The 13,939-nt window shown below is 42.9% G+C and overlaps 1 protein-coding gene across 1 annotated transcript in view; it reads left to right on the top strand.

The window, feature by feature from the left end:
- Positions 1-13,939, top strand: part of LOC127427833 (synapsin-2-like) — a 168,131-nt gene that overhangs the window by 136,559 nt on the left and 17,633 nt on the right. Inside the window, exons 6-9 of the mRNA XM_051675652.1 lie at positions 7,933-7,995; positions 8,579-8,721; positions 12,159-12,233; positions 12,594-12,696. Coding sequence (XP_051531612.1) covers positions 7,933-7,995; positions 8,579-8,721; positions 12,159-12,233; positions 12,594-12,696 — 384 coding nt within the window. The remainder of the gene's footprint in view (positions 1-7,932; positions 7,996-8,578; positions 8,722-12,158; positions 12,234-12,593; positions 12,697-13,939) is intronic.

The raw sequence follows: 13,939 nt of genomic DNA on the forward strand, positions 1-13,939 counted from the left end.
AACATGTACATATAAAAATATAAATATATGTAAAACAAAATAAACATACCTCTTAAAGTGTAGATCTTTGAAGAATTTTTGCAGATGAATTGCTCATATTTTCACTCTATGTGAGTTTGTTGCATCCTCATATCTGCAGTATCTTCCCCAGATTATTCTTGAGAAAAAGTGAAAAGCCCTATGCTTTGACAAGCGCTATTTCTGCTATCCTTAAAACAGAGGAAGACTCAAAGACTCAAATAGCCACAAAGTAATATTTTTCATGAGTTAGGCCTATTGTCTGCATGTTTATCAGGCTTGAGCATTATTCAGCAAGCAGCACTTCAGCTCCCTGTGGTATGAATAAATAATGCAAATGACTATGTACTGCTTATAGCATTACTGTTTGCCGATTTTATATACGCTGATGTTATTGTATTTGTTGTAACTTGCTGTTATTTGTAATTTTGTGATTATTCAGAGCTCATATTATACTTAATATGTTGTCTTTGTTTGTCACCATTATTGTGATTTGTATGTAAAATAATGAGGTCCACAGGAGGTATAGAGTTAATGCACATATATGAATATGTGCTATGATGTGTAAATAATTAAAAAAAAAAAATCATTATATTGGCTTTACCTTACAGAGTTTTTTGAAAATTAAATCTGTAATGGGGTCCACCTGACGGCCAGTCCGCCCCATCTTAAGGTCTCAGCCCATTTTATTGCAAGTATTGCATGTGCTTTCCACTGCAATTTCTGAGCGTATTTCTATGGACTGGTTTTTATGGTACTCTGATGTTTTTGCCTACTTATTTGGATTTTGTGCTTGTCTTGCCTCTTTGGATTTATTGGCTTCTTTTCTGGACTGACTCCTTGTTAATGAACGTGTGCTCTCATTTTGTGGATTTTGTCTATTTCCTTGTGATTTGGATTATTGTTTCATTAAACTCTGCAAATGGATCCCTCACATTCGTCTTGGCCTGATGAGTCACAGAATACTTCACCCAACGTGGATCCAGCAGAGTCGACTGATATATCTTCTGAGTTTGCTAATCAAGCCTCCGTTCTGTCAGCCCAACATGTCAAGTTGGGGAGGCTCTGCAGACTCATGGAGGAGGTATTACGATTTGTACAATCAACAGCCCACCAAGCTGCTCCTTCAGTGACCACTACAATGGGTGGACGAGGAGGAGTGGTCCTCGCATGGCCTTACCCACCAAATTTGAAGGCTCCCCTGACCAATGTAGAGGGTTTCTGTTGAAATGCAAAATTTACATAGCCCAGCCACCACAAGCTTTCCCCAATGAAGAACCCAAAGTGGCATTCATCACCCTTAATTGACTGGTAAAGCCCTAGATTGGGCAACAGCAGTGTGGGAGAATAACAGGGAGATCCATCACTCACTCGATCTTTTTACCACTCAATTGAAAGCTGTGTTCGATCACCCAGCTGGAGGAAAGAAACCAGGAGAGCACTTGCTAACAATTGGACATGGGCACTCCTGCTGCTGAATACGCACTTACCTTCAGAACCTTGGCTACACAATGTGGCTGGGCTTACGGAACTCTCAAGGTTTTGTACTTCAACAGACCTACTCAAGCTTTACAATCTAAGCTGGCTTGCCATGATGAGAATTTGAAGCTAGATCAGTACATTCTGCTCTCTATTAGGACCGATAATATGCTATGGGCCCGCCGTCCCATCCCTGAAGACAGACAACAGTTAGAACTTCCTTGTGAAAACCATGCAGTAGAACCCATGCAAATAGGCAGAACCCGTTTGAGTTTAGAAGAGAAACAATGTCGTCATCGTGAGGGTTTGTGTTTCTACTGCGGTGAATCAGGCAATCTCCTCACATCATGTCCCAACCTGGTGAGTAAACTCTATAACACCACACTAGAGAATAAACACTTGTCTGTTCCTGCCACCATTTATTGGAATGATAAATCTATAGCCATCTCTGCTTTAATTGACTCTGGGTCAGCAGCAAATCTTATTGATTATGAACTTGTTCAACAACTAGCCCTCACAATTATTCTCTGTTTGCCTCCCATCCATATTACAGCACTAGATGGCCATCCTCTGGGCACGGGAACAGTCCGATCATCCACCACCCTCCTCATATTACAGATTGGAGCTTTACATTCAGAAGAGATTCAACTCCTAGGAACACATTCCCCTAAGAATAATCTTGTTTTGGATTTTCCTTGGCTCATGAAACATAATCCAGAGATATCTTGAAGTGAGGGACAGATTCGGCATGTTTACACCATAAACTTCTCACGCCTTGCTGCATTCAGTGAGATCAAAGTTACACAACTACCCCCTCACCATTCCCATGACTGTTCCATTTAACCTTTGCCAGGCACCACTCCCACTAAGGGTAAGAGACTCAAGCCCCAGAGACTCAAGCCATGGAGGATTACATCAGAGAGTCCTTAAGAACCAGCTTTATTCGCTGCTCCACTTCTCCTTCTGATACAGGGTTCTTTTTTGTCAAGAAAAAGGATGTGGGACTAAGAGACTGCATTGATTATCAGGGTTTGAATGCTATCACCATGAAATACCCTGATATACTACCATGTGGGGCAAGTTCTTCAGCGGCTTATTGAGAATCAGTTATATGTCAAGGCTGAGAAGTGTGAATTCCATTGAACTACCATTTCCTTCCTTGGCTACATAATCAGCACACAGGGAATAACCATGGACAATGCCAAGGTACAAGCAGTTCAGAACTGGCCACAACCTAAATCTGTGAAGGAGCTTCAACGATTCCTAGGCTTTGGCAATTTCTATCTGAGATTCAGATAGAACTTCTGCCAAGAAGTCTGCCTTTGAGGAGTGGTGGTGTTGTGTGCTACGTTAAGGAGCGGGTTTGGTTATTAGCAATAATGAATAATTATCAAAGATAATTATCAATTATTAAAATCAATAGAACATTGATTAGAATCAATGTTAGCGTTTTAATCCTTTAAATCAACGATCATCAAAGAACCATCAATTATCAAATTCAATTTGAATATTAATTTTCAAAGATAATCATTAATTATTAAAATCAATGGAACATTGATTAGAATTAACACTAGCTTTTTGATCCTTCAAATTCAACAATCATCAAAGATAATTATCAATTATCAAAATCAATAGAATATTAATAAGGATTAATATCACCGGGGCACCACCCTGGAATCAGGGACTAATAACAAGACAGTATAACAGTCTCAATATTAGATTGTTCTCTTAGGAAAATCGACGTCCGGAGAACAACAACATTCAAAAGGAAACAATGAAGGCTTGAATCCGAGCACTGACATCCCCTGCCAGCCTTTGAAAAAGGTGTATGCAAAACAAACCAAAACACTTCTCTTTGTTATATTTCAAAGTTTATTGATGCAGTAATATCAATTAATAATCAATACAATGCAGTCAATAAACTTCCAAATTACAACTACAAACTAAACAGTGACATGATTAGATATGGTAACCAAAATAAGCCTTTAACACATGAGAGGACGGTATGTGTGTGTGTGTGTGTGTGTGTGTGTGTGTGTGTGTGTGTGTAAGGAGTGACGTGCACAAATTGGCGGACGTGACTCTCGTGGAGAGTACGTCATGCGAGGTTTCTGGCCAGAGAATATGGCTGCGAATGTGGGCGGAGAGAAGCTGGTTAATGGCATCTGCCCGTTTACCACGTGTCTCCGCATATACAAAAACTTGGGGACAAAGCTGAGCTATATCACCAAGTTATCTACTAGCCAAATGCATGTGCGGGTATATTTGTGAGGGGGTTGTGTGTGTGTGTGTGTTTAGTACAAGAGAGAGAGAGAATAAAGTGGTGGCACTGAAGCCGGTTTTGCGATCGTGGGAGAGAAAGCAGCTGTTAGTTTGTCACTCAGAGACCCGGTGAATGGCTCGTAAACCATCTCGCAGTCTTTGGTTCTTTAATGGATAAACTCAGTGTGCCGGTCTCACCCACGATGGCGGAAATACACAACAGTCCAACATGGTTGGACTACAACACAGCAAAATCTAATTCATGATAACAGTACATTACAGTAATACCTTAAGTATTATTAGCAGCAATGAGCGGACTCAGCGGTCCGTAAACTGTACAAGCAATAACCTTGATACACAAGAATAACACACTATAATATTCTATCTCTGCCCAAACGTAAACATCTTACTTGTATCGCGTGAGGACGCAGGTAGAATGTGTGTTCATCCGTCCTTTAACTCCGACTCGGTTCCTCGAGGCTCGGGTGATGACGGGAGGCCGTTTCCTCGCTCTATCGGTGGGTGATACGGCTGCTGATTCTCGGCGGGCTGGCGGAACAATCAGCGATGTTGACTCAGTTGAAGAGGGAAGAGAAATCTTCTTTCTTCACTTCTGCAGGCAAATGGATGAAGATGCAGATTGCTCGGCTGTCTCCTTCAGATCCGTTAGACTGTTCGGTGGAACACAGAGTAATCTCAACTCGTCCAGCGAGATGGAGATTGTATGGCCACAGTTTCAAGTTGTACGTTACTTCCTTGTGCAACGAGGCTACACCTGAGAGCAGCGATGAGCTGTGTCTACGTACGGCACACAAAGTTGCTGGAAGCGATGCCCAGAAGGATCTCAGAGGTATTTCTCCTCCCGATGACGTCATGGTTGAGGGGCGTTCTGTAGTGCGCTTCATCCAATAGGAGTTGAGAGTTCAATCCTTTGGAATTTCATACATAGGTGCAAAGTGAGCAAGGCTTCATGGGATTTGTAGTCTGTTTTGGACTCCCTTTGTTTGAGTTTGGTGTGGTATTTATCAGTAAGATTTTATGACTGTGTGTGTAGGTCTCAGTCAGGCCTGCCTTTGTCTTATATATGAATACGTGAGCCCCAACAGTGGCATTGGCTGTAGGGCACATCACACAGTTTTCTGGTTTTCACAGACCACAAGAATCAAGAATCTATTTAGGGGGCCAAACCATTAAGTTTCAGACAGGCAAGATGGGCTTTTATTTTTCACCCATTACAATTTCACTGTCTCCTTTGTTCCAAAAACATCAAGGCAGAAGCTCTGTCATGGCTTTATGACTCTACCCTGCACAGGTATTCTGAGGACACAATTTTTCCTTTATCCCTGATAGTCACACCCATGAGATGGGAGATCATGGATGAGATTCAGCGTGCACAAATTTCTGATCCACCCCCGAGCAATTGTCCCAGTGCTAGAACCTACATTCCTGAGCAGGTACGCACACCTTTGATCCAATGGGTTCCTTCTTCATTAAGCTTAGGTCACCCAGGCATCCAACGAACCCTGAATCTCGAACAGAACAAATTTTGCTTGCCCACATTAGTCTCTGATGTAACCACATTTGTCAAGAGTTGTAACATTTGTGCTCAGACTAAATCTCTGAGACAGCTACCGGCTGGTAAACTGTAACCAATACCCATTCCTTGTCAACTTTGGTCACACATTGCAGTGGACTTCATCACAGACCTGCCTCCCTCCCAAGGTAACACAGCAATTTCTAAAGCCTGTCATTTGATACCCTTGAAAAAGTTGCCCTCTGCCATGGAGATAGCAAAGGCAATTTTCAACCATGTATTTCACTTTTATGGATTACCTGAACTTAAAATTAATGTCAGTTTCACCTCAGGTTATCATCCACAATCCAACAGTCAGGCAGAGAGACTCAATCAGGAGATCGGACGATACCTGTGCTCTTACTGCAGCAATTTCTACACCCCATTTTCCTTGGTCTGGTGAACCGTCAGATGTTCCATGAGTAGATAATTGGCTTAAAAGGAGTGAGCAGACCTGGAACTCTGCATGTTCTCCTTCAGAGAGTGGTCAGACGTCAGAAGATCCAGGCTGATTGTCACCATAGACCCAATCCCATCCTGCGTCCTGGTCAGAGGGTGTGGTTATCCACTCGAGATCTGCATTTAAAGCTGGCATGCAGAAAGCTCAGTCCCAGGTACATAGGACCTTTCAAAATTCTAAAACAAATCAACTCTGTTTTGTATAAGCTGCTATTACCCTCTCACTATCGCATTTCTCCCACCTTTCATGTGTCCCTTCTAAAACCTGTGGCCACGGAGAGCTTCTTGACAAACCAGGATCCAGCTCCTCCTCCCCCTTAATGATCAATGGAGAGGCCGCTTACAAGGTCAGGGTCCTGCTAAACTCATGTCGGGGGGGAAACAGGATTCAATACTTGGTGGACTGGGAAGGCTATGGCCCTGAGGAGCAGTCATGGGTATCCTCTGAGGACATCTTTGACCCCTCTCTCATTTCCAACTTCCACAGGGACAATCCTGGGCAACCATCACATAGACCCCCTGGCAGACCCCGGAGAGGGACACAAGGGACATCTGCAACTGTCCGTTGGGGACGGCATTCTGTTATAGGTGTGACTGTTCCATTACTTCACCACCAGAGGCCACCGTCAACTGAATACTGAGTTTCTGGGACTCTGAATCACACACCTGTTTTCAGTCTTGTAATTAGCCTCTCTGTGTATTTTTACAAGGTCTCAGCCTGTGTTTCATTGTGAAGTATTGTATGTGCTTTCCACTGCAATTTCTGAGTGTATTTCTATGGACTGGTTTGTATGGTACTCTGACTTTTGCCTGCTTATTTGGATTTTGTGCTTGTCTTGCCTCTCTTTTCTGGACTGACACCTTGTTACTGACCCTGTGCTCTCTTTTTGTGGATTTTGCCTATTTCTTTTTGGATTATTGTTTCATTAAACAAATGGAAATGGATCACTCACATTCATCTCAGCCTGATGAGTGACACTGTGGGGGCCATACCATCTGTTGTAGGACTCCTTGTTCTACTTCTATTCTATTCAACTGGCAAAAGACATGTTTGAAATCTAAAATGTATATTTTCTATTGACACATTAAGCAGAAGATAACAATCTTAAGAACAAATGTTTTTGTGAAACTCTTTAAGACTTTTGCACAGTATTGTGTGTTATCTGGGACATGCAGGTATGTTTGAAAATCAATGAATAAGAGATTTCTTCATTGCTCATTCTATCAATATAATCTAATATAATTATTGTAATATTGTGTGATTCTTCCCACTACACTCATGAATTCAATCACAGGACATGCTCAATCATTTTATTCAAAATTCCTCATAACATTCTTTGAAAGATAATGTTCTGAATTTAATCGTTAATATCCCAATGGTATTTTAAAGTAGGTGTCTGCTTATTACTGATAATAAATTCCTGTTGGTTTATGTTACACATAAATCACATCTCTCTGGCATATTATTATTGGAAAACAGAAGAGTATTGAAAATATTTTCAGCCTAGCAATTCCTGGATCCCAGCAGAGTCTTTTACACATGCATATGAGAGAAAGTCAAGTTAGATTATACCAGAGACTATTTAGGCTGAGAGGGAGCACTTGAATTTAAAAGAATGGGAGAAATTGGAATGCCAATATGGCGGATGTAGTAAAGAAAGTCCCACCTTACAGGTAAAAGAGCCAATCATCTTTTAGATACAGACATCACCTGTCAGCCAACTCGAGAACGTGCATGCCCATTAGCTGAACCAGCCTGAAAAATAGTGTGATCTCAGCTAAAGAAGCACAATTTATGATACCATTGTGTCAGATTTTTAATCTTGACTAACCGTTTTGGAGATTTTGGTCTTTCATCATTTAAGTAGGTGGAAGCTGTGGTTTCATGCTGCTTGTGTCCAAAGATGGGAAGAGTGGAGTGACTTGCCTTGAAAGAGACTTTGGTTAAACCCACACAACTGAAACTGATTCAGATAAAGCCTTATAGCATCATACTACTGGAGAACCAGAATAGTCTGAATATTTTTTCGTTTACATTTTCATTTACTATGTAATAGTACAGTGTGAGAAACAGGTTGTCACCATTTTGTTAGAGCCTTTCATTCTATATATTAATAATACTGTCTGAATCTGTCTTCTAGATCTCAATGCCGACTTTCCCTGTGGTGGTGAAGATTGGACATGCCCACTCTGGAATGGGAAAGGTAAGTCACACGATTGGCCTGACTGAACTGTGAGTTTAAATACTTCACATTGTCAATGAATTGTAGTAGATTGTACAGTTGATTTTGAAAACAACTCTTCCATGGCCCACAATATGAAGGTTAAATATAACAAAATATTAATTAATTATTAATTTTATCAAATATTCCTGGAAATACTCCAATGTTTTCTATGGGTAATAAAAAATAAATAAAATAAAAAATGCTAAATTAAATGGATTATTAAAAACTACACATAAAGCAGTTATACTGTATGAATTTCTTCCTCATTCCTTACAATGAAATCCAAATTACAATTGTGCATCCTGTTCGCTACCTCAATTCAAATTCAGGAACTGAATTGAAGAAACAGATTTGGAGCATTCTCAGTTCAACTCTGAATGTGGAGCAAGTTTGCTAGCTAGACGATGTGAACATTGACCAAAGACAGCTTCCATTACTTATCCATTAATTATTCCACATTACTGTAATAACATTAAATTGCTTAGCAATCAATAAAATAGCAACATGTTTATGAAACTCTAATACAATTACAGTATGTTGGATTTGTTGACTCCCTTGGCAGGTGAAAGTTGACAATCACAGTGACTTCCAAGACATTGCGAGTGTAGTGGCCATCACTCAAACCTACACAACCACAGAACCTTTCATTGATGCAAAATATGACATCAGGGTGCAGAAGATCGGGACTGATTACAAAGCTTACATGTAAGTACACCTGCACCTACGCTCCAAAAATGTACTTTCACTATTGTCAGTTTCCTATCTGTCACTCACTCGACATTGTGTCGATGTAGTGACACTAGGGGTCGAACTTGGGAGCCCCAGTCACCTCTGATATTTGAGAAAAGGCCAAAGAAAATTGGTGAGTGGAATTTGCATGCCACTCCCCCGGACATACGGGTATAAAAGGAGCCGGCTTGCATTCACTTATTCAGATTTGTTCTTCGGAGCCGATCGGTGTGAAGCTAAAATTCCACTGGCGTTCCTTTCACCTCTGCAGTGGCTAGGCTGTGGGTTATACGGCCGCACGGATAAGTGCAGAGAACGCCCCTGGGTGCTTTGGCAGCCACGCTAAAAGAGTTTATTTCTCTAAAAGAAATAAAATAAATCTTTTTAAAGATGCTTTTCCATTTATGTGCAGTTCCTGTATGTGGTCGCTATCTTTCTGCTTCTGATGGCCACGATCATGGGTGGTTCATGTTCTCTCTGCGAGAACGTTGCGGTCACGGCTTACTTTCATAGAGGGAAAGCCACTCCAGCTGCTCCCTGCCCTGGTCCTTCTGCTTACACGCACAAGGCCGTGGCGGCTAGCGCTGGGGGCGATTGGGGGCTTCAATGGGAGCATTTCCGGCAGGTGAATCCCTACAGACCTGCCATTCCCCAGCACGCTCGTTTCCATCGGTTGAGTTCATGGATGGGTAAGGCAGCTCGCCCCAGGGCGAGTTTAATGTCTCATTCGAAGACGAGGTATCGATCACAGCATCGGAGAGCGGGCTTTTACAGTCTGACGCCGAGGATTCGGCTGGGCTCCCACTGACACGGAGCTGACGGCCATGCTTGTCCGGGCTGGAGTGCAGCCCTCCACCCTGCCTTGAGAGTTCGCGGCTGGATGATTGGTTCCTGGGCTCAGAGCGCTGACGGCTCGGCCCCAGCGTAGAGCCTCCCGCAGGAAGATGACGCCCCCATCTCTCGGCCCGGCTCCAAGAACCCCAGGAGGGCTTCGAAGCGTCCCTGAGACGAGCAACCCAGGGGTGAGGAGACCCGCTGTAAACAGACCACTCCATCGAGAATCATTTGTTCCCTTTTTCTTTGATTTTGCTGCTTGTCCAGAGGGCACTGGCACTTTCATTTTAAAAAAAAAGAACGGTTTCCTCATTATCTGGGTCATTATCTGGGTTATCACGACAGCCATACATTGAACACTCGCAGCAGGGGCGCTGCAGACGCGAGTCCTCTGCCTTCGCACACCCAGCTGCGACACTCACATATCCATGATCAGGCATATGTGATGCACCACGAGGATGCCCAGCCTCCTCTCCCGTCGCAGACCGATCCTATGTTGGGTACGTGGAGCGAGGTAAGTGCTCCAACATCTCTCTCAGCACAGCCACGGGTTCGGGACGCAAAGCCTCTCGACGTGGCAGCTCCTGCTCCGCCCTGCCGCGAGGCCCCATCCGCAGGTATGTCAAGCACGATTGTCCCCTTGGTGCCCCTTGTACGGAGTTTGGAGGCGTGGTTAGTGCTCTCCAACCCATCGCGTTGGCTCGTCATGATGATCCAACTCGGCTATGCGATTCAGTTCGCCAGGTGCCCGCCCAGGTCCAAATGGCATCTGTTTTACCTCGGTAGCAGGCAAGGACACCATTGTTCTGCGTGTGGAAATCGCAGTTCTTCTTGAGAATATAGAGCCTGTCCCTCCAGCTGAGATGAAGAAGGGGTTTTACAGCCCCTACTTCATCGTACCAAAAAAGGCTGTGGGTTGCGGCCAATCTTAGACCTGCGAGCTTTGAATCGGGCCCTGTACAAACTCCTGTTCAAAATGCTGATGCAGAAACGCATTCTGTCATGCGTCTGGCATCAAGATTGGTTCGCAGCAATAGACCTGAAGGAAACATACTTTCATGTTTAAATTTTGCCTCGTCACAGACCATTTCTTCGGTTTGCCTTCGAGGGTCGGGCATACCAGTACAAGGTCCTCCCCTTCGGTCTGTCCCTGTCACCTCGCATCTTCACGAAGGTCGCAGAGGCAGCCCTTGCCCTGCTAATGGAAGTGGGCATCTGCATCCTCAATTACCTCGATGACTGGCTGATTCTAGCTCACTCTCGAGATTTATTGTGTGTGCACAGGGACCTGGTGCTCAGACACCTCAGCCGACTGGGGCTTCAGGTCAACTGGGAAAAGAGCAAGCTCTCTCCGGTGCAGAGCATCTCTTTTCTCGGGATGGAGTTGAACTCAGTCACTATGTTAGTGCACCTCACAAGCGAGCGTGCTCAGTCGGTGCTGAATTGCCTGAAGTCATTCAGGGGATTCAGCACTGGCTTCAGATTCAAGTCCCGAGATGGGCATGGCGCCACGGTATGTATCACGTGGTTATCATGCCGATCTGTCGCCGCACGTTCAGCCCTTGAACGGACCTTGCATTTCTACGGACAGGGGTTCCCCTAGAACAAGTGTCCAGGCATGTTGTTGTCACAACAGACACGTCCAAGTCAGGCTGGGGCGCAGTTTGCAATGGGCACGCAGCCTTTGGCTCCTGGACAGGACCTCGACTGCGTTGGCATATCAGCCGCCTTGAGTTGCTGGCGGTATTGCTGGCTCTGCCGAGGTTTCGGCCATTGATCCAGGGCAAGCACGTGTTAGTCCAGATGGACAACATGACGACGGTAGCATATATAAATCGCCAAGGTGGTTTATGCTCACATCGCATGTCACAACTCGCCCGCCATCTCCTCCTTTGGAGTCAGCAGCGACTGAAGTCGTTGCGGGCCACTCATATCCCAGGCAAACTCAATCACGCAGTGGACGCACTGTCGCGACAGATGACGCTCAGAGGAGAGTGGAGGATCCACCCCCAGGTGGTCCAGCTGATTTGGAGTCGATTCGGCGAAGCGCAGGTAGACCTGTTTGCTTCCCAGGAATCCTCCCACTGCCCGCTATGGTACTCCCTGACCGAGGCCCCGCTCAGCACGGACGCACTGGCACACAGCTGGCCCTGGGGCCTGCGCAAATATGCGTTTACCCCAGTGAGCCTACTTGCACAGACCCTGTGTTATCGTTAACATTACTCATTTTAATCATACCTTCCAAATCGAGTTACCATATTTCAAAAAATAACTTGACCAACTTATATTGGTATGACCTGGACCTGTGTTTTTTTGTTTTTTTTTAGCAAGATGTGCTTACAGTTGCAGTTTGATTGTTTGATCTGGATGTATTTGTGGATTTTTTTGTGGATGTATGAATCATTAAAAAACATTTGAATCATTACAATACATTTAAAAACAAGTAACTAAGCACTATTTGCTGTATTGTTGGCATTTCCATTGCATCCAAAAAAAAAATCTGTATATAATAAAGTATAACAAACTCCACATGTATAAGATGTATGATGTATGTTATGATAAATGACTTCAATTCACAGGAGAACTTCAATCTCTGGCAACTGGAAATCAAACACTGGTTCTGCTATGCTGGAACAAGTAGCCATGACTGACAAGTGAGTAAAATAGATAGTGTATATATAAACATAGTGAGAGAGACAATGATGCAAATGTATAGTACAAGCACCTTTTCCCTCTAAAATGCTCTTTAAATTCTTCTGCATGATCGTAGAGATTAAGGAAACAAAGTGAACATTCTTGCCAGTTCTGTGAGTCACAAATAATACTGTTCATGATCAAGATGTTGAACACTGTGTTTCTCAGCCAATTCATTTTATAACTGAAGTACTGGTAAGTTGCTCTTTGAGTATATCAGAACTGGGGATCTGAAACCACTGGTGGGTGTTGAATCTTAGAGTGTGGGCCTGACTCTATTTGATGTAAGACCAAATGGCATGTGCTCGTCTGTCCTGCAGATACAAGCTGTGGGTGGACACTTGTGCAGATGTGTTTGGAGGTCTGGACATCTGTGCTGTTAAAGCCATACATGGAAAGGATGGAAAGGATTACATCACTGAGGTGAGGGAGTAGTGATAGCAGATACCAGATTTTTATAGCAGATAGAGTTATAAAAGAAAAACAAGTCAGTTTGTTGTGTAATCCTCATCATTTTCAGGTATTATTACTGGTTTGTGGAGCCTGTGTTTTTAATTCATGTATATACTGTATACCTGATATAAGTGATGTTCTTGCAAACAAATTGCAATAGTTTCCACAATACAGTATGTTTCCACAATAATGGTCGTTACACTGTCTGTTTTGTTTGGTTATGGCTAAAGATCAGGGCTGCATTTCCCAAAAGCATCGTAAGCTAAGTAGATCATAGAAACAATTGGTGCCAATGGTCTCTACTTTCAAATTAAGCTTGCGATACTTTTAGGAAATGCAGCCCAGGTCAAATGGGTTTGTAACTGAACTGATCTCTAACTAAACTGGTTCCATAAGAAATGCGTCAATGGCAAGTTTAATACATGTACTAATAATCTATCTACTGTAAATTATATATTACTTTTTGTGAATTTCAATATTTTAGCAAATATAAGTGTATAATATCACACATCACTATCACACTATTTGTTCAAGTAAAGCAATACATTTTTTTCTACATGATTGTATCCACAGAAGAAAGCCTAGAGCACTATTGAAGATGCGCCTCAATGGGAGTCTATGGCAGATACCTGTACTTTTTAAGTCAATGGTGCAAAGATTGATGTTGATTGGTCAAGAGGCTCTAAATGCGTTATTCTGGTTCTTGTCCAGACACAATGCTTCTCTGGGAATTTATGGGAGATTCATGAGCGCTATTTGCAGTGGATCTGCATCTGATTTACTATTGGACATTGGGCTTTCAATCAATGTATTTTTGTCCCACCTGGAAGCTACGTTTCTCTATATGATGATTGGTCCAGCTCTTAAATAGGCAGGACTTCGTAACAAATATCCAATAATTGAAACAATGATGTATGTGATTGACAGCATTTGAAATGTAAAATCATAGCTCAATTATGGTACAATCATGGATGTACACGTGCAGCTATTTGCAGTCTGGCTTAACACATTTGTTTAAGCTATTTCCACAATTATTTTAGCTATAATTTGATATTTTGCCAAATAGTTTTGAGTTTAGTTAATTTAGTAATCACTGTTCTAGTAGTAGCTTTGCAAGCAACAGTGGAGGCACCGAAAACCATAGTCAGCACTTCCTCAATTTTGAAAAGCTCCAGTCGCCACTAGATTACAGTTTTTAAATGTTAATTACTGT

This window comes from Myxocyprinus asiaticus, chromosome 37 (genome assembly GCF_019703515.2).
Source record: "Myxocyprinus asiaticus isolate MX2 ecotype Aquarium Trade chromosome 37, UBuf_Myxa_2, whole genome shotgun sequence".
NCBI lineage: Eukaryota > Metazoa > Chordata > Actinopteri > Cypriniformes > Catostomidae > Myxocyprinus > Myxocyprinus asiaticus.